Source organism: Festucalex cinctus, chromosome 9 (genome assembly GCF_051991245.1).
Source record: "Festucalex cinctus isolate MCC-2025b chromosome 9, RoL_Fcin_1.0, whole genome shotgun sequence".
NCBI classification, from domain to species: domain Eukaryota; kingdom Metazoa; phylum Chordata; class Actinopteri; order Syngnathiformes; family Syngnathidae; genus Festucalex; species Festucalex cinctus.
Window position 1 is genome coordinate 15,238,711 of NC_135419.1, and position 26,712 is coordinate 15,265,422.

Sequence of the window (26,712 nt, forward strand, 5' to 3'; positions counted from 1 at the left end):
TGAAACAGTAACGTCATATTTGTTTGTTTTTTAACGCTTTATTTTTTTACATCCCCTTGTTGTATGGTTTCTACCTGACTCCCAGACGCCTTTGCGTGTGCGCAACATGGCGGCGTCCGGGAGGCAAGTCGGAAAGTACATGTACAAAAACAATCGAATTTTGTTGACCAAACTTGAGCAGGTGTTGTTTCATAGGTAAGTTAAATTCCACATTTGTATTTCTACAAGCCTGTTACCCAGACCAGTTTCTTCTTTTTAATTATTTCATATACGGCTAGCATCCTTTGACAGGAGGTCATCATGACATTCTAACGCACGGCAGCCTGTCAGAATAACTTGATCAAGCCATCAAATAAAATGATTTTAATCTTTCCTTTAAAGGAATTTTGTTGGGACCTCAGCTTTACACCAACAAGCTGTAGAAGCCAATAAAGGCAAGTTGAAATTATATATGTTTTCACATTTTTCATATCCAACTTGTGTAACTTACCTTTAAAAAAATAAAAAATAAATATTTCTTGCATTTATTTGAATTGAATGTGTGTGGATTTTGTATTTCTGTCCCTGTTAGTTTTTTAAGCTCATTTGTGTTGTAAGTTGTAACTGTTTTCAGTTGTCCAAGTAGACCAATAACACATTTTTTATTTGATGTAACACATTTTTTTATTTGATGTAGCAGACGCCTCAGAGCCAATCACCATCCCCAGGAAAAAAATATGGTAAGTGTTTGTTTTACCTTATATTTTAAATGGAAGACAAAATACATAATCAGAGTTAGAATTTTAATTACTAACAGAATTCTTTAAAAACATTCAATGTTGAGGTCACCTTTACTCTTAGGGTGTCATAGATTCTGTTAATGGGAACTGGAATCTTGGATGTCAAAAACCTAACCAACAGCTTAGCTCCTATATGAACTTTGTCCAAATAGAGGGTGCTAAAAACTGGCTGAAGTAGCTTGGATGAGTGCTTGCTTCGATTGCTTTTGCCTGGTGTCTCCCTGGTGACCAAGAAATTGCATGTTTACAATTGTTGATTTTTAAGCTGCATGCACAGAATACTTAAATTTAGGCACTGAATTTTGATTTTTTTTAAATTAAATGTTGTAAACTTGATGATTAAAAAAAATGGCGTTAGAAATTTGGTGGTAAAGAAATTCAGTGTTAATGATTCAAATTCCAAATGATGGCAATTTATGCAGGAATCTCGTCATTGCAAATGGTTCAACTTCACATACTGTACTTTTTCTTGCAAACTGTAATGGCCACATTGTTTTCTTTTCATACATAATTTGAAATAATGACAGCATGTATGTCTTTCTTTCTCTCTCTCTCTCTCTCTCTCTCTCTCTCTCTCTCTCTCTCTTCTTTCTTTCTTTCTTTCTCTCTCTCTCTCTCTCTCTCTCTCTCTCTCTCTTTTTAACACTGAAAAGGGGCAAAGAGTCAGTATTGGAGGCCTTGGCTATGACTGTGCAGAGGGTGAGCTCCCTTTTTGTTTCTTTCTGTATCTATCTATTCATATTTGCTCATGTAAAGCTGCGGCAGAGTGGTTTAGAACAGACACATTTTGTGACTATGTGCAAAGTCTGAAATTCATTACAACAAAGATGATTCTTCGATATATCATAATCCAAATGTTAACATAAATGTTTCTTTTTTTCTCTCCACCAGGATCCGACAACTTATCCCTACCAATTCCAGGATGATCCTTTCCTCTCCCCGAGGACCACTAATGAGTTTGTATGAAACATTCACACTCTTACACAAACAAACCGTTTGCGTTGTTAAATCTCTGATTGGTCTTTGTTTCCATTTGTCACAGTTTGTCTTTCAATTACTATACTTGTGTCAACATTAAACGTACATTTATTCATTCATTAAAGCAACATTAAATAAGATTTGAACCTTCAATTTATATTTTCATAATTCTGATGATGAAACATTGACTTACAGCTAGATTAATGAAACCTTTGTCATGGCCTGAGGGGGTCTGTATCATTTTTGCTGTCACTGAAAAACTGAACTCTGCCACACTCACAAAAAACTACACACGTGTAGACTGCTTTACGGTTGGGATCCACCGATCGATTGGCGAGCCGATTTATCGGACCCAATTACCTTAATTTTGGGATCTTTTGCAATCTTTTCCACTAATCTCATCTCCCTCCTCAGGGGTCTGAAAAAGTCAGCCACTGTCCTCTTCTGCTGAGATGACTAATAGGGTTTTCATTTTTATTTAAAGAACAAATTCATGTGCAGTTAAAACAACCCATTTGTATTATTTGTTCACCGATACTGTTTAATGTTTTCCAATAAAATAAGATTGGAACACTGAATGTATACGCTGCTTGTTATGAAAAAAATAAATAAATTGGCACCGGCAGAAATCGGGACCGGCAGGTCAGACTTTTTAAAAGATCGGTTATTGGTGATTGGCCGGAAAATTGTGATCAGTGCACCTCTACTTTACGGCATACCTCCTTTCCCCAGTCATTCCAGAATGAAGTCGAGTCAAACGTCTACCCGCTATTACTGTTATCATTCTGAAGCTACAAAACACCCCAAGAAACGATTATTGTTGTCTGAGGCCACAATAATAATGATAAAAAGCCTACCTGGATGTGGATAAAAGCACAGTACAGAAAATAGCCAATGGAAACAAAGTCACTCAGTCTAACTGCGGGCGCCCGGACATCCGGATTTCATGATGATAGTAGCTCATCCTGAATGGAAATGCGGTTCTTTCAAGGGGAAATAAAGGGAAAACAATACCACTTTTGTCCAAAGGTGCCGCCATAATCAACAAAAACCAAATGCTCATTTGTTTTGCTTTAAAAAAAAAGAACATTTAACAGTTGAAGTATCACTCTCACTTCTCTCTGACTTGTAGAAGCTGTACTCGCTCTCTCAAGAGTCCGGAAGATCTGCAGCGAAATACTTTGTCAACAACTACCCAAAGTTCTTCACCAAAGATTTTGCTGAACCACATATACCAGTAAGAAACAAATAGAATACAGTATATTATATGGACTTGAGTGTCGGTGTAAATGAAGTGAATGGTTTTACTTCATGCATATGTAGTGTCTGATGCCAGATGCAGTATCGCTGCGCCTTGAAGAAGTGAGCGAAGAGGCACTGAAGGAAAGAATCAGCTTGAGAAAAGTCAAGGCTGCCGTTGACATGTATGATCAGCTGCTGCAAGCTGGTAAGTAGTAGTACAATATGCATACAGTGAATAGCGGGGGATAATTTCTAGAACAGGGGTGGCCAAACGTTTTCATTTGAGGGCCACATACAGGACACAAGGGCCACATAATGTTATGGAGAAATTGTGTTTAGTCCTAAAAATTATACTAATAATTTGTTTGTGCCTTTGCATATTTAGAAAAATGGTACAGTACATACACCAATTTATTTGTAATATGGCAGTAGGGTTATTATAGTTTTGGAATTTTTTATTTTAGTTTTTATTTCGTTTTGAGCTTTGTTTTTTAAATGTAGTTAGTTTTAATAGTTTTCAGGGTGGTTCTGTTAGTTTTTATTAGTTTTAGTTTTTTAATAAATGCTTAGATTTAGTTTAGTTAGTTTTAGTCTTAGTTTTTTTTTTTTTTTTTTTTTTAATGTGTATTACTTGTGCGCAATATTTAAAAAACATCATGGGAGTGACGTCATCTGAAGGTGCTTTTCGATTTGTTGCTATTAGATGACGTCACTTCTGTGTGACATACTTTCAAACATCATTATTCCGGTTTATATGAAAATAAATCTACTAAAAATTATATTTAAAATCATCGCCAAAGGCTCATGCATTAAATTAATTACCAAAGACTAAAACAAAGGACATGTTTGCTATAATTATAGTTAGTTTTAGTTAGTTTTGTAAACATAAAATGTAGTTTGTTAGTTTTCGTTTTTTCAAAAGCATTTTCGTGTTAATTTTATTTCGTTAACGAAATTGTTTTTGGAATTTTCGTTTAACTAAAATAACCTTTAATGGCACCTGTTTTTCGACACCCTCCCTTCTTACTTTGACCATATCCAAACGTTTTTGTTCTTGTTCATTTATTTTAACGGAGTCAAATGCCATTTTTAGCATATGCCGCGGGCCACTGAAAAATGGACGGGGGGCCGCAAATGGCCCCAGGGCCATAGTTTGGACACCACTGTTGTAGACCCAAAGCTACAGGGAGAAATATCTCTGTATTTTTTTATGAAGTCCTTATTGAAACCCTCCACAATTCTGACACATTAAAAATATATATAAACACAAAAATATTGTGTGATGTATAGAAAAATATATATATATTGTAATGTGTATGTGCCTTTCAGAGTCTGAGCTTGTGTTATTTGATGGCGCAAATTTATCACCCTCAACTTTGTCTTATAGGGACATCCGTGTCCATGGAGACAACCCACAACCTGTTAGACTTGATCTGTCTCTTCTGTGACCGAGACCCTGTTCAGGAGGATGGGACACAGACAGATGACATGGTGAGTCCAAAGCTGATTCGCTCAGACGAGAAATGGAAAGACACTTATTGTGTAACTGAATATCACTACATTAAAAAAAAAAAAAAAAAAGAAAGAAAGAAATGTTTAAAAGAGATTGTTTTATCAGAAAACGAGGTAAAAAGGATCCAGGTTCCAATCTTAGCCCAGGTCTTTCCCGAATGACAGACATAATTTTCCGACTTCAGAATTCACCTGTTTTCTATTTTACGTTTGCTTTTTCAGGAGGAATTCGGGAGGGACTTGAGAAAGAGGAAAGGGAAGGTTTATCGGGCCTCAGACTTGCTGAACTTTACCTGGAGGGAAAATAACAATGCGGAAAGAATATTTAACCTGCTGCCAGAGAGAGATACACGATGTTACTCTGCTCTCATCAGAGGCATGGTCAAGGTAGGCTTTTATATCTTTCTATCTATCTCCTTTATATCTAACTGCTTTGGTGATGCTTCTTTTCACTGTATTAGTTACACAAACTAATGAGTGATAGACACATTTTTTTTTTTTTTCAAGGCCAATACTGATACCAATTACTGGTAGTCAAACAGGCCGATAACCCATATTTTGAAGCTGATACTCATTTGCAGTATAAGGAGATACTATTAGCATCAAAATTTTAAAATGTAAACCTATAAAGAATTGACAGTTTTGTTTAAAAAATTATGAATAATATAGTTTTCCAAAATTTCAACATAATCTATTATAAATTGTATTTTTTTTAATGAATTTTAAAAAATAAAATAAAAAGTGTAGGGAGTTATCAATCTCAGCATTTTTGTTTTTTATAAAGTGGAAATTTAAATAGATTTAACAAATGCGTGCGGATGTAGCTAATTCGGGGTTTTCGCAAAAGCTTTTAAAAGATCTTCGCAGACAGTGAAAAATTGTCCGAGTATGTTCTAAATATCTTTGCGACAAGTAAAAACTCGAACTCTGTGAACATCTTAGAAATCCTGATGAAAATCCTCAATTCGCTACATTGGCAAGTATTCACCATTTGCACAATGTTACAGTGCAAGATGTCAAATCTTCAAATCAGTTTTGGTTGACACTGTTGGAAATGTATTAATTTAAGGGGATACTTCTCTTATTTAGCCCATTATAGCAATAAAAACTTAATATTTTGTCTATAATTCATTTGATACTTTATTATTTTTCATGTACAATTAGTACCTTTAAAAACACATTTTGCAACTTGCTGTCAACTGAAAATGACATCACAAGGGCTCAGGTAATCAATCACAGCTCACCTGTTTTCTAGGTTTGGTCATGTGACATTCACAAGCTGAGCTGTGATTGGTGTTTTTGTGTTTTTTGATGTGTTTTTAAAGGTACTAATTGTACATGAAAAATAATGAAAATATCAAATTTATTATAGGCAAAATATTCATGTTTGACTGCCAAAAATGGCTAAATAAGTAAAGTATCCCTTTAACAATATGTCGTGTTGAACTGTATTGAATGATATTGCTGTCAGATGTAACTAATTGACTCTCATGCAAGTGGTCATAATGTTGTGGCTAGTTGGTGTTTGTTTTGTTAAATAAAAGATGTTTCCATTCTGCAAATGTGTTTGTGTCTTTAGCATGGAGCCTACGCAAAGGCCTTCAGCACGTACACAGACCTGCTTAACAGCAGACTAACTGGTAAGTTGCTTCAAGCTACCACAAACATACTGGACAAAATGGTTGCAACGTTAGACATAATGTCAGGACATAAAAACGGAAGAAAATCTTGATTTGGTTCTAGTCGTGGTCTATCATGAGGATGTTCCAAAATAATAAATATTGTAATATCAATAACACTTTTTCAGTTAATAAATACAATGCGTAGTGTAGTATGTTGTTGCTTACAAGCTGCCGCCAACCTTTCGACTCTCGTTCCAGCCGACGTCCACATTTTCAACGCCCTGATCTCAGCTGTTCCAGAAGTCCGAGACAAATACACCGACAGATGGGACCTCATCGTTGTAAGGCTTCAAACAACCAAGAAACAATATTACATCTCATCTTCCATCTTTGTACTATTTCTCCTGTTATTTTGGTTTGTTTGTAGGAGATTTTAAACCAAATGAATCAACAGAAAATCCAGCCCAACCTGCAAACCTTTAACAATGTTCTCAAAGTCTTGAGACGTTGTGGCTCTATAGCCAGGGCGTTGGCGCTACATACTCTGCGTGAGATGGCGGCTCTGCAGATAGGTCATTTTAAAAGACATGATGTTTTAATAATATCCCCTTCTCAATCTTGTAATGTAAAGTCATTTGTATTTGTGTTTGTTTGTGTAGCTCCCAGTTTGGCCACCTTTGACCATGTCTTGGCTATATTCTACAAAGCAGGTGAGCACAGTAATTGTGGGAATGCTTCAGCATATTTTATTGTGATTTTTATTCTCCACACTTTTTTTTTTGCCATGTAGCAACTCCCACATAATACTTCCATTTTACATTGTTTAAATTTCAACTTGCTTTGAAAAATGACGCCTCCCGGGGTAGATATCGTCTGATTCCACATGACTTACAGTATTTGCACGATTTAACGTTTAATATCATCTACTCCCCATTCAGACATTGAACTTTTTCTAAGCATCACCTTCCACGCCCACTTCCATACATATAACTTATCATCATTACCAGGTGTCTGATACTGCCCAGTGGCACAGTTGGTAAAGCGCGTTGTCCAGTAACCAGGAGGTTATAATTTCATAATTTATCTCTCAATTTACTTCATAAGAATTCCACATGTATTCATATCTGAGCATTCAGCTATTAGCTTTCCGCATTCCCACACAATTTCTCCAGAAATTGCACTTAATTTAGTTATTACAGCTGCACATAAAAAAATAAATAAAAAAAATCTGCATAGCCACTGCCTCAAAAGTGAAGAGAATGCAAAATTAAAAAAAAAATAATAATAATTATAACATCCCAGCAGGTGTTGAAATCAGTCCTGCTCAATACGTTTATCAAGAAAATGGGCCCAGATCCTGCTGACATGTTTTTCTTCATCCATTTTTTATTTTTTTTTAATTTGCCAAGTCATATGACAATGTTTTGTCGTTTAGCAAAATCTGGCCAAGGCGACGTCAACACTTTACAGGGAGTGATGTCAGAGTTGGCAGGGAAAAGCTTCACCTGCCAGGACCCTGGTGACGGTACGTAATGTGTGTGTGATCCAAAAATTACTCTATACAACTCTTTTAAGAGAATTGATTCGTTTCAAGTCATTTTTTGTGTCTTTATCATCAGTTATGTTCTTCTCTACTGCCATGAGAATTGTAAGTCACTTTTTTTTCTGTAACATGAGTATTTGCCACTAAATTGCATTTAAATGTCAACCCCGTTAGAATTCACCTGTGCTATATTTTGTATGTGGTTTTTCACATTTATCATTGCAGTGTCAGGATTATAAAGAGCTGGATTTGGGATATAAAATCCAAAATCTGGTGAATGTGGGGGAGAACTGGAGGCTTCTGGGTGATTCTTACCAAAAGAGTACTTATTAGTAAGAAATGTATTTTTTAGTGAGCTGCTTTTCATTTGCACAAAAATTGTATTCAACTTTATTTAGGAGCAAAAATATTGACGTGCCGTCCCTTCTTCCATCTTTAGTGCTCGCTTCTTCAACCTTTTGTGTTTGATGGAGCACATTGATGTGGTGCTGAAGTGGTATAAAGAGATTGTTCCTTCGGTAAGTGCATCGAAAATCTTCATTCACTTCATGCCATTCGGTCGAAAGAACCACATTCAATTCATTAAGGAAATTCAACCACGAGACCATAGTGCTATCCCCAATTGACATTTAATTTCACAATGGGCTGCCAGGTTGACCTAAGAATTTTTTCACCTTCAACATTTCGCCCCCAATTCACAACTAAGGACCTCCAGTGCTCTTTGGAGAACAAAAATGTTCAACTTTAATGACATATTTTGACACCCTGGCATATTTACAAGCTTTGGAACAATAATAGAATTCATGAACAAAATAATTTTTGGAAAACTTTTGTTTTTAACAATTATTTTCAAACAAGAAAGAACTCAATCATTGAAAATTAGTGAAGACATTTAAAGTTGTTTTGTGTTACTATTGTAAAGCAGGGGTGTCCAAACGTTTTCATTTGAGGGCCACATCCAGAAAATCAGAAGGACGCAAGGGCCACATAATGTTATGAAGAGAAATTGTGTTTAGTCCTAAAAATTGTACAAATAATTTATGCTTTTGCATATTTAGAAAAATGGTACAGTATATAAACCAATGTAATACGGTGGTAGGGTTATTATGGTTTGGGAATTTTTCATTTTAGTTAGTTTTTATTAGTTTTCAGGGTGGTTCTTTTAGTTTTTTTTTATTAGTTTAGTTCTTTAAAAAAAATCTTAGTTCTATTTTAGTTTGTTAGTTTCAGTATTAGGTTTTTTTTTTTTTAAAGTGTGTATTGCTTGTGCACAATATTTAAAAAACACCATGGGAGCAATGTCATCTGAAGGTGCTTTTCTTTTGGCTGCTGCTAGATGATGTCACTTCTGTGTGACATACTTTGAAACGTCATTATTCCGGTTTATATCAAAATAAATCTACTAAAAATCACATTTAAAATCATCCCCAAAGGCTCATGCATTAAATTAATTACCAAAGACTAAAACGAAGGACATGTATAGTTAGTTTTAGTCAGTTTTGTAAACATAAAATGTAGTTTTAGTTAGTTTTTGTTTTTTAAAAAGCATTTTCTTTTTTATTTTATTTCGCCAAGAATAGTTTTTTGAATTTTACTTTTCGTTTTTTCATTAGTTTTAGTGAACTAAAATAACTTTTTAATGGCACCTGTTTTTTGATACCCTCCCTTCATACTTTGACCATCTGCAAACATTTTTGTTTTGTTTATTGTATTTGAACTGAGTCAAATGCCATTTTTAGCATATGTCGCGGGCCACTAAAAAATGGACGGCGGGACGCAAATGGCCCCCGGGCCGTAGTTTGGACACCACTGTTGTAAAGCATCAGTGTTTTGTTTGTTTTTTTGTTTTGTTTTTTCTATGAAAGTTGGAATTGTCACAGCTTTGCTAATACTGAAAAATTTTCCTCCTTAATGTTTTATCATTCTAGTTGCATTACCTGAACTCACAGGGACTGAGATCCCTCCTGCAGGCTCTGGACACAGACAGTCGCTTGGACATGCTGCCTTCTATATGGAAAGGTTGCTCAGAGATGATATTATTGCTATCATGTGCATATATATATGTCCATGTTGGTCAGAATATGACCAGATTGGATTCTCTCTCTCTTTCTAGATATCTGCTCTCTGGGTCATGATAATAGACCAGAATTGGTTGAGGAGCTGCTCACCTTGATGGCCAGAGATAACCACAGTCCTGAGGTCAGTCAAGGCAGTATGCAGTATAGCCATGATGACTTCCTTTTCACTAATAATATAAATAATATGTGCAAAAGGTCCAAGAGTCTTTCGCTGTGTGTGCACTGGATATAAAGAGTGCGTTTGACGGCAGCAAAAGTAGGGCCAATCTGGAGTGGGGCAACACCACCCTATCAAATGTTACTTCCTTGCTGCTGCGGGCCAACAAGATCCAAGAGGCTTGGTGAGAGACAAGGATGAATAGTAAATGAGTGTCAAAGTGCACAAGACCTGCTTGTGTATTTTGGAGTTATATTTATTATACTGATAATGAACCCTCAAGAGGGAATTTTAAAATAAAAGTGCGTAACTTACAAGTTGCTTCTCTGTTCTATGCAGGAAGATGCTCCAGCTTTTCAAAGAGAAGAACAGAGTTCCTTCGTAAGTGACCGAGTGGAAAATAATTTTTCCGTAGAGACCAAACACTAAATCATGAAACGAGGGGTGTCATGCGATTTAAAATTTGTAATCGTAATTAATCGCATGACTTCAATAGTTGAATGACAATTAATCGCAAATTTTATATCTGTTCTAAATGTACTATATAGTTTTCATACTCTTGTTAACATAAAAGTGGGAAAAAACATAAAATTAAGAAATATGACTGCATCTTTTAGCTACTGATACAATCATTTCATAATAATTCATGAAATTGAGTTAAAATTAAAAAGATGTACTGGTACTGTACTGTAAAAAAAGTGTGATATTGATTTGTGTTGAGGTAACTTTTCTGCCATTAGATGGCATAATTGCATTTGTAAGACGATGGCGACAGCTCAGTGCATTTGTCTTTTCATATTAAAGTGAAATTCTTCACATTTTTTAAATTGTAAAATACAACTTGACCCCAGTTCTCCACAAATTATGCATTATTATTCAGTTTACTGCTGCAAAATTTTGACATTGACGTGTTTGCTGCATTGCGACTGGAATTCCCCCAGTAAAGGCTTTATAAGTAAGGGATGGTCATTAATCGCACATTTAAAAAAAAGAAAGAAAAAAAAAGTCATTAAAGGAAATTTAAATTAACACACTAATTTTGACACCCCTGAATGAAACTATCTAACTCTTGTTCATAGTAAATCTTAAGTAGCCAGGTTATCAAATAAGCAACGCTGAGCATCGAAATTATGCAGAAAAAAAAGTGAGCGTTAGCAGCCTCACAGATTACAATTTGTGGCTACCATGAATGTTTCTATAAAATTTTGTTTTTCACACCACACCAGCGATGTGCTGTTTGAGGAGTTCCTGTCTGCGTGCCGGCGCGAAGGCTCAGCCCAAAGAGCCGTGAAGCTCGTTCAGCTGTCGGCTGCCTTCTGTCTGCAGGTAACACCCAAACTGGCAAAGCTGACGCTAGCCGAGTTTGATCTGAGCGAGGAGCAAAGGTGAGCAGGGCAATGAACAGCATTTTAAACACGTTAGAGATTTCGTTTACATTTTTTTTTTTCCCTTCTATCCAGGACCATATTGTCTGAGCTGGAGAGCGTCACAGAGCCTGTAGACTGAAGAAATGATTCAGCATTCATAATGAAAAACTGACGAAAGCTATGAAATATTCAGTGAAAATGAGTTTAGTAGTTACATTTCGAAGGCAAAAGAAGAAATGGGGCAAAGTCGATATGTGCCTCATTTGTGGACAAAAATATACTTAAATTGTGTTGTTGTTTATGTCCGCCAGGGGCCGCCATCGCGCCGCAAATGACTACATTTTTTTTGTGTATGCTGTATTGTAAAAAATAAAATGAATCATCACAAATGTCGTGTTCTAATTTTCATGAGCAACTATGTTATGTGTTTTATGTTCATATCATTACGTCATGTTGATAAATGATGCTGCACAACAGAAAGAAAATATAGAGGCCCAATTTTCTCTTGCCGATAACAGGCCAACTTCCTGGAAAAAAAGAGATTAGCTGTTTCCTGCAGAATGTCTGAATACATGTTGCATAGCTGTTCATAGAATTCGCCTCGACAACAAGCAGTTGTGTGTCAAACTAGGCTAGTTCCGGAGCGGGAAAACTCATTTCTTTCTTTTCCCTCCCACTTGATTACCAATTTTTTGGGTCATGTGATGATGATTATTTTTAATACCTCTGTATTTGTTTGTTCCAAAATGGGGTTATTTTGGATTCAAAGTAGGGTTTCAAATTAGGGTTTGGATTTCAAAAATGTTTTTTCGCTAAAACCAACGCAACCCAGCTAAATTTGTTCTTGACCAGTTAGCATAGCATTTACGACTACAAACTGTAAGATTTGATGGATTTGCAACTCTGATACTGTAACAGTAAAGTAACTTACTTTTTAAAGCAAGTAAGCAGTAAAGTAAGTTGCTTTTTAAGGTAACTGTGGAAACACTGTCCATGTGTCCGTCAGCCCACAGAGTTGTCAAAAGCCCAGTTGGGTGTGCACACGCAAGTCAACACAGGTGAGTCTCAAAGCTGAGCGCTCGTCCTTTCCTCCACCAATCACAAGCCGAGCTGACGGCACAACCAAATAAGGGCATGTGGTCTGCAGTGAGGAGCACTGGCAGCTTGGTACTTTTTAGACGGGTGTGGTGTTGCACTCTACATACAGTGTGTCAAACTACACATTTTTGGCACAAATGGGAAGTAGGAAAGGCAAACACATTAGTGTACTAGCAAGCTTGCAAAAAGTGGCCAGTGTGACCAACATTCCTTTCTTGTCGACTGCCTCGTGCAACACAAACACAGGATGTGATTGCATATCCTCCTGCGCTTTTAATACCTCTCCCACGTGTTGATGATATTCTCTGTGTCGGCAGGATTCAAGAGAGAACAATATTTGGGTTAGGGTTGCAATTGCATTCATTGCGTCATTCACTTCCTGAAATTTAAGATGAGAAAGGGGAGATGAGGAAGTGCAAAAAGAGAGCAGACCGTGAGAAAATTCTATGGACGGTGCCATTCGTATGGAATAGGATAAATATGATTTAAGTCATTAGAAATAAGGGGAGACGTGATTCCAACTTATAATAATAACTGGCCATGCACAAGATACAAAAGTCATTGTGACATGGAGGACAAAAATTTAGTAACTTGCCACGCACTTCACATGAACTGTCAATGGTTCTTGTAAAAAAAATAAATAAAAAATAAAATCATTGTCGTGGCGACTTACATTGAAACCTTTCATGGCTGACTGCATCTCGCAAATAAATGTGTGTTTAAATTTGATAATATGACCTTGGCTTAATTTCCTGGTAGAGGAGTACAGTCTTTGGTCTTGGAGTTGCATTTTTAATTATGTCTGCCATCTAGTGGTCACCATTGTTATTACAACTTAAAACTGCTCATCTACAGTAAGCATTTTATTTGTTTGATCTGATTTCAATGTCGATACCCTCAAATTAAAAGTTGCACGTCTGGAGTTAGAGCACCTCCTTTCCTTTTCACATCCGTTGTCTTACAATTGTGTCGATGCCCCAATATTTCTGGATTTGACTGTTTTTGTTTTATTTTTTTAAGACAGTGTTCCCTTTAAGAGGCAGACAATTACCACTTTGTTGATTGCTTTGACAAAAAGATGACGATGAAGAGAAATAAAACAACTGTGTCGCCTTAAGGAAAATCATATCAGTAAATTTAATGGGAACAAGTGCTGCTCTGGAGCGTAACATTTGCACTCCGGAGCAATGGAAAAGGTCACGCCAAGGCAGATTTACAAGCACATCAGCGGAACAAGACGGGCGGGTGAAGCGAAACAGCCATTGTGCTTCAATGCCATCCATCCATTTTCTGTAGCGCGTCTCCTCGTTAGGGTGAGCCGGAGCCTATGTAGCCTGTTAGCATAATTACCCAAGACACACTAACACAGTGCGCTCGCTAAAAATGTTGTTTTATTAGTACTGTAATGCTAAAGTGACAGTATATAACTAGTAGGGGTGTGAATTGCCTAGTACCTGGCGATTCGATCCGTATCACGATTCATAGGTCACGATTCGATTCGATACGGATTAATCGCGATATGAATTTACAAGTCGATTGTTGCGACTTTTTACTCAAATTTAAAATTCCATTCAGTAAACCAGTACATGCACACTAACATTTGTATTAAAATGTATTATTATTGATCTGAAACTTCAGTCAGTGAGCCACTGTATTTAACAAACAGGTTGTAACCTTTTTCATGTTAGAACAGCATTGAAATAAAATATTATGGTTTAATGTTCCATTAATATAAGATTCTTCCATGCTTAAGGTGTGAAAGTTAGACATTTTGTTGAATATTTTTCCATCAAAAAAGGATGTTAAAAAATCGATTCGGCTGCCTATTGAATCGATTCAAGAATTGCGTGCTGTAGTATCGCGATATATTGTCGAATCGTTTTTTTTAACACCCCTAATAACTAGAATTCCAATATCATTATAGACATAGGCAGATATTGATATAGAATTTGATATATGGCAGATGCACAAATTAATGCTTTTTGTTGATTCGTTTTCGTGCCAACTTTCTGAGCTGGAAGAAAATTTAAAAGCCTCAGTGCAGTGAACAAGTTTGTGCAAGGCAACTTTTCAACTGCAGACTGAAAAAATAAATAAATAAATAAATAAATAAATAAATAAATAAAGTCGAAAATAGGGCCTCCTCAAAAGTTTTTAGTGGGAACCTGCCACAGCAGAGGAATTTACTCTAACAAGATTCAGCACATCACTGTGTGTGTGTGGGGGGGGGTTGTGAAGAGCAGGGATGAGGAATTCATGCATGTAGAGACTGGTAGAAGCAGCATGCAGCAGGGAGAGCATGTTACGGTCAGAAGACTTAGTTACACAATAACAGAATTACAAACTGCATGGTTCAGAACTTTATAAATACGTCTTTGGAAATACTAGTTGATACACTCAATAATCTTGCACAAAAAAGCATGATGTCATAATGATTAAAGTTGTAATATTATGACAACAAACTTGTCTATTTTTTAGATAAAAAAAAGTCTACTTCTGATATTAAGTCATAGTTGTATGAGAATAAAATCGTATATATTTTTGTATGAAATGTGTAATTTTACACATGTTTGTACATTTGATATATTGATATAAATTTATTTTTCTAAATATACCCCATAATTCTGAAATTAAAGTTGTAATTTTACAAGAACAAATTAATATATTACTTAAACATCACGTCAAGTCATCTTTATTTATATAGCGCTTTCAAACAGCCTTAGCTGTCACAAACCGCTTTACAGAAACGCAACAAAACAAAAGTAACATAAAACATTAACAGGGTGTGCATCTCTCCACAAAAAAAGATGATTCGATATGGGTTTTTAATGTGTGGGATGCGAAACGATTCAAGGACGGCTCATTTGAAAGCGGACCGATTCGATTTGGTTTGAGTGGGATTACGATTCAATTTGATATGGTGCAGTTATCCCTATAAACGTATATTTAGTTAAAATGTGACAATAAAGTTGTATGTTTTTTATTATTATGTTTCCCATATAATTTCAAGATGGATAATTTCAGATTGAAGTAATATAATGGCTAAAGTTACAATTTTACTCAAATAAAGTGGCCTATTTTCGAGATTAAAATAAAGACACATAGTAACTGTTGAGAGAAAATAATAAGTCGTTAGAAAAATAATTAACTTTGTTTCTTCCCACCACTGCAAAGCTGGCTAAATGTTGACGCTTTTCTTGGGGGAGGTCACAGTGAAACTGCTGCTGATGTTAGAAAGGACGAAGGAGGGCGCGGTTCGATTTGGATGAAAGGGTGGCGCGGGTGGGCGGAGTTACAGTTCTCGCCGGGCGGTGTCGGGTCGGCTGAAGAATACCGTGAGCTTCCCGAAGCCGACACAGCGAGGGCTTGTCTCCCAGGGGGGGGATTTCATTTCACTCAATCACTTGGTCGACTTCAGGTGAGAGGTGAGATGCTTTCTTTCCCACTCATTCATGACTCTCTTTTTGACATGTAGCCACTCTCATTTTTACAGTCCAGGCGAGCAAGATGCAAAAGCAGTATTAATATTTGTTTACGTATTCAATTCAACCTTAATTTGTACACTTGTCTTCCTGTCATTATTGTAATAATGTCACTTTACACACGTGTAAATCACAGCATCGAACCGGTAGACTGAGGTGCAACAATGTGAAGGCATATGAATCTATATGAATCATACCCTGATAAAGTGCCTCGTCATCGTCAACGTGTGTGTAAGAATGTGTGCATGAGGATGAAATTGGAGCTGCTGTATACGCGTTATGACGGAGACCATTTGAGAACGTGATACCTGCGTTCCTTGTACTAATTTGACTTAATTAATGACGTTTGAGCAACCGGGGAAAGTCCGTTACAGTAAAAATATTAAAGTATGTAAGTTAATTTCATTAAGTTGGTATAGACATACAGTGCACTACGTTTCAAGGCGAAAAAACGAACAATTTAGAGCGCAAAAAAAAGAAAATGTGTTCCTCCTGAAGCAGTGCCACCTGGTGGAAATCTAAACACATAACACAACTAAATTCACTCGTCACAACCTGGGATAGGCCTCAGCTTGCCTCAATGAGGACAACTGCAGTAGAAAATGGGATTTAAATTGTTTTGCATTGCCCACCACAAAAGACACACCATGCCTGCAACTATGCCACAGTACCTAAAGTATCCTCTGCTTGCTTTCCTATAGAGCCTCAGGTGTTACAATGTCGCAGCAGATGAGCGCAGAGGAAATGGAGGAGATCCAGGAGGGCTTCCAGAAAGTAGGTGAGTAAATTATTTATAGTGTGCGTTGTTTTCAGGACACAATATTAGTCAGTTATTCTTGAATTTGGGAAAGAAGGAATTACTAGTAGCAACATGCATTCCGACTGACAAAGGTGGAAGACAAGACACTTGGGACAAGCGCAGACTGGCCCGCGGGGAGCTTGAGTCACATTATTGTTGCAGATGTAAGTTTTCGGTCAGCTATGGACCAAAATACTGACAACAAGATTGATGCCTGGAGGTCCTTTAGTGTAAGATGACAGTTTGTTGACACCATGGCATAGACGAAGAAGTAACATTAGCCATTCATTCGCCAGGCCAATAAGATGGGACGCAGACAAAAAGAGAGCGCTTTCCCTCAGACGCAAGCTTTTTTTAAATTTTTTATTTTTTTATTTTTTTATTTTTTTTACCCAAAATAGGTCTTCCATTTTGTTTTTCCACGTTTGCTGTTTTCTCAGACAACGCTTTTGGCTAGGTGCATTTTTCCAACAATGGCTTTCATCTTTAAGATTAGTGTAGATGGTAGTGTATGAACATGTACAAAAAAGAATGTGTAGAATGTGATATAGTGTACAGCAGTGGTTCTCAAATGGGGGTACATGACATTTTAAAATATAATTGAAAACTATATTTAAATATTTCTAAAAAATATATATACAAGTTCATAAAAATAAATTTTATATATAGTGTCCTAAAAACCCTTTATTTCCCCCTACTAGAATAGTTTGACTCAACTTGTCATATGCCACCTGTCAATCACCTGAAAACTTTAAGAACAGAGCTTTATTATGATTCCAAAAGATGACACTTTATGTTGACAATAATCTCGATGCGCACAAATCATTATTTATAATTAAAGTAATTATATATTAATTATATATGTTAAATATTAACAGTTTATACACTTTTCTCAGAGGTATTTACATTTTCTCCCTTTTCTATCTTGTTTAAACATTCTCAATGTTCAAACCTTCATAAATTTTCTAATATGGGTACATTACTGTAAAAGAAAATAATAATAATAAAAATAAATGCAAAATTGCACTAAAAAATATCCACAAGACTGCAAAAAGTGAACCACGTTATTTTAGTGTGTATATATATATATATATATATATATATATATATATATATATCAAATAGTTCAAGAGGCCAAATAAATACAAATAGAGTTCAAAAGGTTAATAATAAATCAGACAATGATGGCACAGCACTCTGTTTTATATTTTCTTCAATCAAAAATACTTTGCGCTGGTTAGGGGTACTTAGCTGAAAAAAATATTTCACATGCGGTACGTCACTTAAAAAAAAAAAAAAAACGTTGAGAACCACTGGTGTACAGAATATGGACGAAATGGCATTTTGAAAATAAACAACAAAAGCGTGTCAATAATGTTTCATTTGTGCCCTCGCTTATCACTTCCGACGTCAACTGATGTCGGTAGACGTGGACGGCAACGGCTACATCTGCGTCAAGGAACTCGGCGATCTCTTCCGTGAGGTCGGTTGCCCTCTACCGGGTTACCAGATCCGCGAGCTCATCCAGAAACTCGACCGGGACAAGGACAGCCACATCAGCTTGGAAGAGTTCGCCGCTGTAGGTAACACGAACTAACCAACTAACTAACGACCTGGGGAAACCAACCAACCAATCAAGTCACATTTTCCCTGTTTTAAACTTTGTGGACTCGTTCAGATTTTCAAGGAAATGAAGGACGACCGCATGGCGCGAGGGTTTCGAAGGGCTCTCAACAAAAAGGAAGGCATTGTCGCTATCGGCGGCACCAGTGAAATCTCAAGTGAAGGAACGCAACATTCCATCTCTGGTAAGAATGGGAAAACGGCTCTCGTGCTAACATCTTATTTTGTTGTCTAAAATAACAATCATAAAACTATTAAAAACTTCTCCTCAATTGTTACTAGAAAGAAAATATACTTTGCACATAATTACTAATAGAGATGTCAAGATGAATCGATTAATTGACAACTACTTTAATAATCGAGGAATCGTTGGGAGACTTTTTTTTTTTTTTTTTTTAAATTGTCCAAATGCTCTGATTTATAAAACAGTAATTGTTCACTGATTTCTGCAGTACTTCATGATATTTTCTGTGTTTAACTCATTCACTGCCTTTGACAAGTATACTTGTCAATTGTATTTTTTAGAGCGGTGCTAAATGGGGGCGAATCTGAGCATGCTCCACTGTAAATATCAAACTTGGAAACAACTTCACTGATGCCCAACCACCGGTAGATGACATCATTGCCCCATTTTATACGAAATAAACACAGTTTCAGAGTCCATGGGAGAAATGGCTGTATTTTGGCAAACCTACATTTTTCTACTGTCAATTATAAAAGAACGGGACGGGACAAAAAGTAGGGAGTCTATTCTGTTATTTGGTAGATTCGGTTTATATATAATTATTGAATGTAATATCACGCGAGTATTGGAAATGTAAAAATTTTCTATAATGACTGGCAGTGAATGAGTTAATCAAAATAAGACATTTGCAAACATCTGTTTTTACTTTGGAAAACAATAACCGAAGTGGTAACATTCTACAACATCAATCACCCCTTTTTTTAATCACAGTACAAATACAAAGTATGAAATAACCACCAATCACTGGTTAATAAGCAGTAATCAATCAGGGTAAAAAAAAATGCTTTTGTAATACACTTTCATGCAAAATTAAAATGAATCCAATTAGTCGATTAATCAATTGAATAATCGACTGATTAATCAATTCTAAAAATATTTGATAGTGACAGGCACTTTTACCCAATATGAGAAAAGTGCCCATTTTATAGAACTCGTTTTTTCTTCATTCATCATTACTTCAAGAATCTTTGTGCAGTTTGTCATTTTTTTTACTCGCGACTGCCACCTCTGGCCCAAAGCGTAATTGCAGCATCTGTCAGGCTCGTTCATTGTGCGTGTGCAAGTACGTGCATGATCTTAAAGCGACAGCCACAGTTGACAAACGAAGGCATGACTTCAAATGAGGTAAGAAAAACTCCGCCTCTTCCCTCCTCAAATATACTGTGGCGTGAGCAGGGTCTGCACACTCTACTATATAAAGTGAAGATAAAAGCTGATAGGTGCAATCAAAGCAAAACAGCCAGGGCTCTTCATTCATACTCATCAAGTCTGACAGGTATTTATTGGAATTGGCCCCTCACCTTTTCCCCTCCTCAAAGCTTACATTCCAGGTAGGAATGTTTGTGCATTCCCTGATAAGGTTTGGTGAAAAATTAACCACATTAAAGCCATCCATTACAACACAAATACAAAAAAAACAAAACAAAACAGGGTGACTTGAGTGGTGTTGATCCAGGCAACAATCGCTAAAAACATTTGCTAGCATAATGCTTAGCCTACAAAAATTTGTACCAATTAAATCTGTTTTCAAAGGCTTCTCTAGCTGTTTGCTGACCAGCATTTCTACTTAACTCATTGAATCACAGCCATTTTCATTGAAGAAACACCCTTTTGACAGATTTTGCAAGGCCCACAGAATATTATGTTCTATTACTATAAAAACATGGAACCTACCAAAAGAAAGATTAGAGTCTCTTCTTTCATCAGGAAAAAAATGATATTTGCATCTGTTTCCATTTTGCAGCCATTAGCATTAGTATACATCTAAGTGTCATCAATATTCACATTCCTGGTGAAAACATTGACAAACAGAGCTTGTTGCAACATGGCCCTGGCCAATCTCTTATACGCTGCTGCCACCTGCTGGCCATGTTTTTTTAATAACTACCATTGCTTTAAGCCACCTCTTCATGTCAGGAAACACGTTTTTGGGAGTGAATGACAAAGTATTAAAAACGTTTTTACACGTTTTTTGGGCCTGAATGAGTCAAACAATTGAAATGGATGTTTACAAACTCGGCATGTCTTCCAGAACAGGAGCGTTACGCCTTCGCAAACTACATCAACTCGACTTTGGAGAAGGATCCCGACTGCAAACACGTGCTTCCCATCGACCCCAACACCGGAGCTCTGTTCAAAGCGCTGGCAGACGGAATTCTACTTTGGTAAATATTTAATGCACATTTATATATATATATAGCAGCATATTTATGCATTATGGTTGTAGTAATCAGATTAATATTTCATGTCTAAATAGCTGATGAGAAAAAAATATCTTGTAATTCGCATCACTAAAAGTGTTCAAGGGTAATGTTTTTGTCAGCTAATGTTCCCTCAGGTTCATACTTCAATTTTTTTTTATTATATACTGTATACTCATCTTTATTTTGAACCCTCCAACTTATCATATTCGACGTCTGATTGGTTTATGCAGCAAACTCATCAACCAGTCTGTTCCCGAGACCATCGATGAGCGAACCATCAATACAAAGAAACTCACTCCGTTCACGACACAGGTGGGCCGCTTGTTTGGTTTAATAGCATTTCCGATATCAACTGAAAATTAGGGCTGGGTATCGATTCTGATTTCCTGAATCGATTCGATTTCAATTCACAAGGGTTCAGTTCGATTCAAATTGGATTTCAATCCGATATTGATTAATTATCAACTCTTCTTAAATATCAAGGATATGATAAAGACTCCACAAAATTGAATGTTTGTGGAGTCTTTATCATAGGAGTCTTTTTTTATATTTACATACTTCTAATTCATTAACTGTAAATATATAATTAACTCATTCAAACCCAAAAACGTGTAAATACGTTTTTTTTAACACTTTGTCCTTCGTTCCCAAAACTGTATTTATACGTTTTGTTGATTTTTTTATTTTATTATTATTATTATTATTATTATTTTTATTTATTTTTTATGCAAGAGCATACAGAAGGCTTTGATGCAGCTTCTGGTATGAAGAGGTGGCTTAAAGCAATGGTAGTTGTTACAAAAAAAAAAAAACGACCAGCAGGTGGCAGCAGAGTATAAGCGATCAGCCAGGCTCATGTTGCAATACACTCTTTTTTTTTTTTTTTTTTTTTTTTTGTCAATGTGAATGAATATTGATGAAACTTAACTGTATTCTAATGCTAATTTCTGTAAAATGGAAACGGGTAGAAATTTTATTTTATTTTTCCTGAAGAAAGAAGAGATGCTAATATTTCTTTTGGTAGTTTCCATGTTTTTTATAGCAATGGGTCACAAAATTCTGTGGGCCTTGCAAAATCAGTCAAAATCCAGTATAACAGACCAACGGGGTTGCTTCAATGGTTGAAAATGGCTGTGAGTGAATGAGTTAAAAAGATTCAAATTTGTCTTGAAGTGCAGTAAGTCAGGTCTTTCATAAATGTAAGAAATACTTGAATCCATGTGAATAGTAAATTTCAAGAAAAAAAGCAAGAGCCCCCAAAAATATTGGTCTTTAAATTCTATTTTCTTATTAATTTATGGGAAAAAGAAATATTAAATAAAATAATTGATTCATGTTTTATGAATCGATATCACGACTCGAAAAGGAAAATCAATTCGATATCGCTTATTCGATTTTTAAAACCGAGCCATACGGAAAATACATGATTTGTCTTCAATTGTGTTCCTCACAAACAAACAGGAGAATCTCAATCTGGCTCTGAACTCGGCCTCGGCTATCGGCTGCCAAGTTGTCAACATCGGCGCTCAAGATCTGAAAGAGGGAAAACCTCATCTGGTCCTCGGACTCCTCTGGCAAATCATAAAGATCGGACTTTTTGCAGATATCGAGCTGAGCCGCAATGAAGGTACTGACACCGAGACATGACATTGTGCAATAAGCCCGGCCCAGGATAACAGGACTGAAATTGGAAATAAATCCAAACTACAGCTGGTTTATGAGAGTGAAACTTTACAGTTGCTATCTCGTCACGCTTCTTATCGTATGTGCAGCGATTGCGGCGCTGCTGGAGGAAGGTGAGAGTTTGGAGGAGTTGATGAAACTGAGCCCGGAGGAGTTGCTGCTGCGCTGGGCCAATTTCCACCTGAAGAAAGTTGGCATGACCCTGACTAACTTCTCAGGAGACATTAAGGTTAGATACGATTACTTGGATGCAAGATTAATGATGTTTAATGGAAGTTAACAAATTGCATTTGAATTTCAAAAGCTTTATCTGAACCTTTATTGTGTTACAGGACTCCAAGGCGTATTTCCACCTGCTGGAGCAGATCGCACCAGATGGCAGCAAAGAGGACGTCGAGCGAGTTGAAATCGATATGACTGGACTTTATGTAAGCTAAAGTTACGCTAAGTTATGTCAATAGAGCCCATCATGTCTCTCTTTTGACTTGTGTGTGGCCAGGAGAAAGATCTGGCAAAGCGAGCCGAGCGCATGCTGGAGCAAGCTGACCTCCTCGGCTGTCGGCAGTTTGTGACTGCGACTGACGTCGTGTCCGGAAACGCGAAGCTCAACTTGGCGTTTGTGGCCACGCTCTTCAACAAACACCCGGCTCTGGAAAAACCGGAGAACCAAGACTGGAATCTGGCCAGTAAGACTTGTTCAATAATACATATAAATATTTTCAATAGGAGAGCTGAAAATTCCATTCCAAATTTTTGGTCCATTGGTCCCGTGAATTACAGACAATAATTTGAATGTTTTGAAATGATTTGTGATTTAGTATTTAATAGGGGTGCACCGATCGATTGGCCCTGATTTCCTTAATTTTGGGGGATCGGTGATCGGCCGATCCCTTAAAAATAAACCGATCTTTTCCACCAATCTCATCTCTCTCCTCAGAGGTCTGGAAAAATATCCTCTTCTGCTGAGATGATTAATAGGCTTTTATTTTTATTTGACAACAATACTTAATGTGCATTTAAAACAAACTGCATTATTTCACAGATATTGCTTAATGTTTTTCAATAAAACAAGATTGGAACACTGAAGATAGCTGCTTATTATGGAAAAAAAACCGAGAGCGGCAAAAATCGAGATCGGCAGGTCAGACTTTTTAAAAGATCGGTGAACGGCCAAAAAATTGTGATCGGTGCACCTCTAGTATTTATTTATTTTTTTGCTGTGACAGGTATGATTTAATGTTATTATGTTTGTCTTACAGCCAGGTTAATGTGTAAAAAATAATAATAATTAAATCAAATTGTATGATTTTTTTTTTGCCGATTTTAAAAGCACTAACATTGGCCAATGATATCAGCCGATCGATAAATCGGTCAAAACTGTTAGTCAACCCTGAAAAGTTTGCCTGTTCTCTTTTGTTTCTCTTGCACTTCCAAGGTGAGACCAGAGAGGAGAGAACATTCAGGAACTGGATGAACTCTCTGGGAGTCAGTCCACGTGTTCACCACATCTACGGGTCAGTTTCCCGACTTGTACCAACAATTTCCCGCAAAAAAGCCACACATCTGAACAGGCACTTTGTAGCCGTACTGATGCACGGGCACCTCACTCGTGCATTGTTTATTCCAGCGATCTGCAGGATGCCATGGCTATTCTCCAACTCTATGAAAAAAGTAAGGTGCCAGTAGACTGGGACAGAGTCAACTTGCCTCCATTCAAGGCAGTCGGGGGAGGCCATTTGAAAAAGGTAAAGTTAAAGGGACAGCAATGTGAAAAATCTAATTTTTTGGAGCTTTTAGCCATGTAAAAATGCTAATTCCTCACCAAAAACATGACCCAAGTGGCGTTTTCCTTCATTCGCCACTCTATGAGAAATTGTAGGTCATTCTGCTCTCCACTCACCAGCCCCTGCCAACCTGAGAAAACGAGCAGGTGTTCACTTTGTGACGTCATTAGGTGCTTACTCACCCCCCGCACCGCCTCTGCGGACACCCACTTTCTCTGAGACCTCCATGGGATAGTGACAAAAGTAGCCTTTATCAGTCAACATTCTGTCCATATGAATTCAAAGCAATCAATTAACCTTCACATTTGCAATGCCAAAGTGCAATGACAACTGGACGTCTTAAAATCCCAGAAAGGTTCTGACTGACATTTGCGTAAACTACAAGTAAAACGTTTGCACCGTTGAACCTAACTGAAAGAATAGCGTATTGGTTAGCGTGACTGCCTTGTAAACAGCTGGTACCCAGTTCGCAACCTGCTCAGTTTTTTTTTCCTCCTTCTTCCCTCTCCTCCCGTCCTCCATGATTTCTTGCGGCAAGGCGTCATTTTGTTTCAAATGTTTATTGAAGAATTGATGGCTTGCGTGGCAATGCGGAGATTCAGAAGCAGGCAACCACACGGGGAGAGGCGGGGTTTTACTGAACCGGGTGTTTTACTTCCGCGTTAGAAAAATAACCAGCAAATCAACCTAATATTTCACAAAAAAATTACATCGCCATGGTGCCAAAGGTAAGATGTAATCACATGCTGATTGTTAACTGGGAGGGCTTAAAATACTGTGATGTAATCCCTTTATATTGTGTTACATCATACAGTTGACACATATTGGGACAAAATAGATTTGTTTGTGTTTGTCTGCGGCAGATAGAAAACTGTAACTATGCTGTGGAGCTTGGAAAGAAAGGAGCCGGCTTCTCCCTTGTGGGAATCGGAGGACAGGATCTCTATGATGGGAATTCAACTCTCACCCTCGCGGTGGTGTGGCAGCTGATGAGGAGGTGATTTATAATGCAAATTCAGGCAAAACCACACATGTTATCATCTGGTAAATGCCATTTTTGCTCCTAATCCAGGTACACATTCAATCTTCTGGAAGACCTCGGCGATGGACAAGTGGCGGGGGAGGATATAATAATCGCGTGGGTGAACAAAACTTTGTCTGAAGCTGGCAAGACTTCTTCTATTAAAAGCTTCAAGGTAATAATATTTGGGGGGGCGGGTGAAGAAAAGACAGGCAGACTGCAAGGCCTAAAAAGCAGTCGGGGAAATCCTGCCATTGTGTATATTTTAACCTTTAAATCTCGCAATTGTCTTACTAACAAAGTGTGACGTCCATATCCTAAGATTATTTTTTATTTTTTTTTTGTTTTTGTTGTTCAGGACAGGTCACTCAATACTAGTCTTCCAGTTTTGGACCTCATCGAAGCCATTCAACCGGGGAGCGTGAACTTTGAGCTGGTTCAAAAAGAAAATCTGACAGATGACGACAAACTCAAGAATGCCAAGTAACGACACACCTTTTCTCCGCCTTGCGTTTACACAGAGTGACAGTAATTCTGATCTTACCTGCGCCAGGTATGCCATCTCCATGGCACGAAAGATCGGCGCCAAGGTCTATGCCCTGCCCGAGGACTTGGTGGAGGTCAACCCCAAAATGGTGATGACCATCTTCGCCTGCCTGATGGGAAGAGGCATGAAGAGGGTGTAAAAGGCGAGACGGGATGCCGATCATCCGCTTTCGGACTGCCGTGTTGGTTCTGTGGAAGCCAAATGGGTACATGGTGTCAATTTAGCAGCTTGGGCTTTCTTCATATATAAAATCTTTATTTCAGGGGCAACATAGTGGCTGAGCTGTTATCAGGGTCATGACACATCTCCACGGTAGTGTAGCCTACATTTCTGTACAGTGCATGCTGGGAAATGTTGCAACCTGACTGTGAGTAGGGATTAGCCTGTTGCTCGTTTGTTTTCATCGTTTGTTTTCATGCATTGTACATGGGAATCTTTTCAAGACTGTACGTAAGTTGTTATTTTATAGATAACCAAGATAGGCCATGTTTTAATAAAACAATGTACAACAGTTCTTCCTTGTGTCTCATGTTCATTTCTCACGATGCAATAAGGCTGCATTTTTTAAAAATTGTATTTTGAATAATTTTAACAGATTACTGTGGGTAATTTCTTAACACAGCAGCATTGTTTCCAAATCACATGGGTGAATGATTCTAATATTCTTCGAAATGAATCAGGAACTACAAGTCAGAGGTCGCAAATAACTAGAGATTCTAGAATACAATATTGTAGAAAAGTTAATTTTAAAAAAATGTATAGCTTAATACAATGCAACGGAATGTATTTTAAGAATCCAGTTTACATTAGAACAAATCAAAATCATTTTTAATGTAATATAATTCATTGAGATTGTTAATATCTTTTCGTTGCCTGCATGTAATAAATATGATGAAATATTCCACTTTATGTAGTAAATTTTTATAGTTTGTTGAAGCCTATTCCCGCC

General features: G+C 37.1%; 2 protein-coding genes across 5 annotated transcripts; both read left to right on the top strand.

Moving 5' to 3' along the window:
- Positions 1-75: 75 nt before the first annotated feature.
- Positions 76-11,667, top strand: ptcd3 (pentatricopeptide repeat domain 3). 2 transcript variants are annotated; one of them, XM_077532801.1, is made up of 23 exons: positions 76-195; positions 382-434; positions 677-719; positions 1,433-1,478; positions 1,671-1,739; positions 2,890-2,994; positions 3,081-3,204; positions 4,387-4,490; positions 4,734-4,898; positions 6,091-6,151; positions 6,392-6,474; positions 6,561-6,705; positions 6,793-6,843; positions 7,569-7,658; positions 7,753-7,781; positions 7,902-8,008; positions 8,116-8,194; positions 9,605-9,695; positions 9,790-9,875; positions 9,950-10,095; positions 10,251-10,292; positions 11,138-11,296; positions 11,372-11,667. In XM_077532801.1, the coding sequence occupies exons 1-23, from the start codon at positions 107-109 to the stop codon at positions 11,415-11,417; spliced, it is 2,013 nt and encodes a 670-aa protein (XP_077388927.1). In that variant the 5' UTR covers positions 76-106; the 3' UTR covers positions 11,418-11,667. The 2 variants fall into 2 exon arrangements, with proteins under 2 accessions (XP_077388927.1, XP_077388928.1); XM_077532802.1 differs by having other exon boundaries at positions 680-719.
- Positions 11,668-15,673: 4,006 nt separating this feature from the next.
- LOC144025866 (plastin-2-like) lies at positions 15,674-26,277 on the top strand. 3 transcript variants are annotated; one of them, XM_077532238.1, is made up of 16 exons: positions 15,674-15,801; positions 16,560-16,636; positions 18,085-18,236; positions 18,336-18,465; positions 20,557-20,689; positions 20,959-21,040; positions 22,190-22,355; positions 22,501-22,640; positions 22,744-22,839; positions 22,911-23,097; positions 23,847-23,925; positions 24,039-24,156; positions 25,059-25,192; positions 25,268-25,391; positions 25,575-25,699; positions 25,770-26,277. In XM_077532238.1, the coding sequence occupies exons 2-16, from the start codon at positions 16,576-16,578 to the stop codon at positions 25,900-25,902; spliced, it is 1,860 nt and encodes a 619-aa protein (XP_077388364.1). In that variant the 5' UTR covers positions 15,674-15,801; positions 16,560-16,575; the 3' UTR covers positions 25,903-26,277. The 3 variants fall into 3 exon arrangements, with proteins under 3 accessions (XP_077388364.1, XP_077388365.1, XP_077388367.1); XM_077532239.1 differs by having other exon boundaries at positions 15,719-15,794; XM_077532241.1 differs by lacking the exons at positions 15,674-15,801; positions 16,560-16,636 and having other exon boundaries at positions 18,094-18,240.
- Positions 26,278-26,712: the final 435 nt, after the last annotated feature.

What these genes read in the sequence shown, in the direction of transcription:
- ptcd3 (XM_077532801.1), top strand. Translation starts at nt 107, where the DNA reads ATGGCGGCGTCCGGGAGGCAAGTCGGAAAGTACATGTACAAAAACAAT. An exon ending in TTGCTGAACCACATATACCA is followed by an intron (nt 2,995 to 3,080) that starts GTAAGAAACAAA and finishes ATGCATATGTAG; the next exon opens with TGTCTGATGCCAGATGCAGT. An exon ending in TACCAAAAGAGTACTTATTA is followed by an intron (nt 8,009 to 8,115) that starts GTAAGAAATGTA and finishes TTCCATCTTTAG; the next exon opens with TGCTCGCTTCTTCAACCTTT.
- LOC144025866 (XM_077532238.1), top strand. Translation starts at nt 16,576, where the DNA reads ATGTCGCAGCAGATGAGCGCAGAGGAAATGGAGGAGATCCAGGAGGGC. An exon ending in GGAGGGCTTCCAGAAAGTAG is followed by an intron (nt 16,637 to 18,084) that starts GTGAGTAAATTA and finishes TGATGTCGGTAG; the next exon opens with ACGTGGACGGCAACGGCTAC. An exon ending in GGGGAGGCCATTTGAAAAAG is followed by an intron (nt 24,157 to 25,058) that starts GTAAAGTTAAAG and finishes TGTCTGCGGCAG; the next exon opens with ATAGAAAACTGTAACTATGC.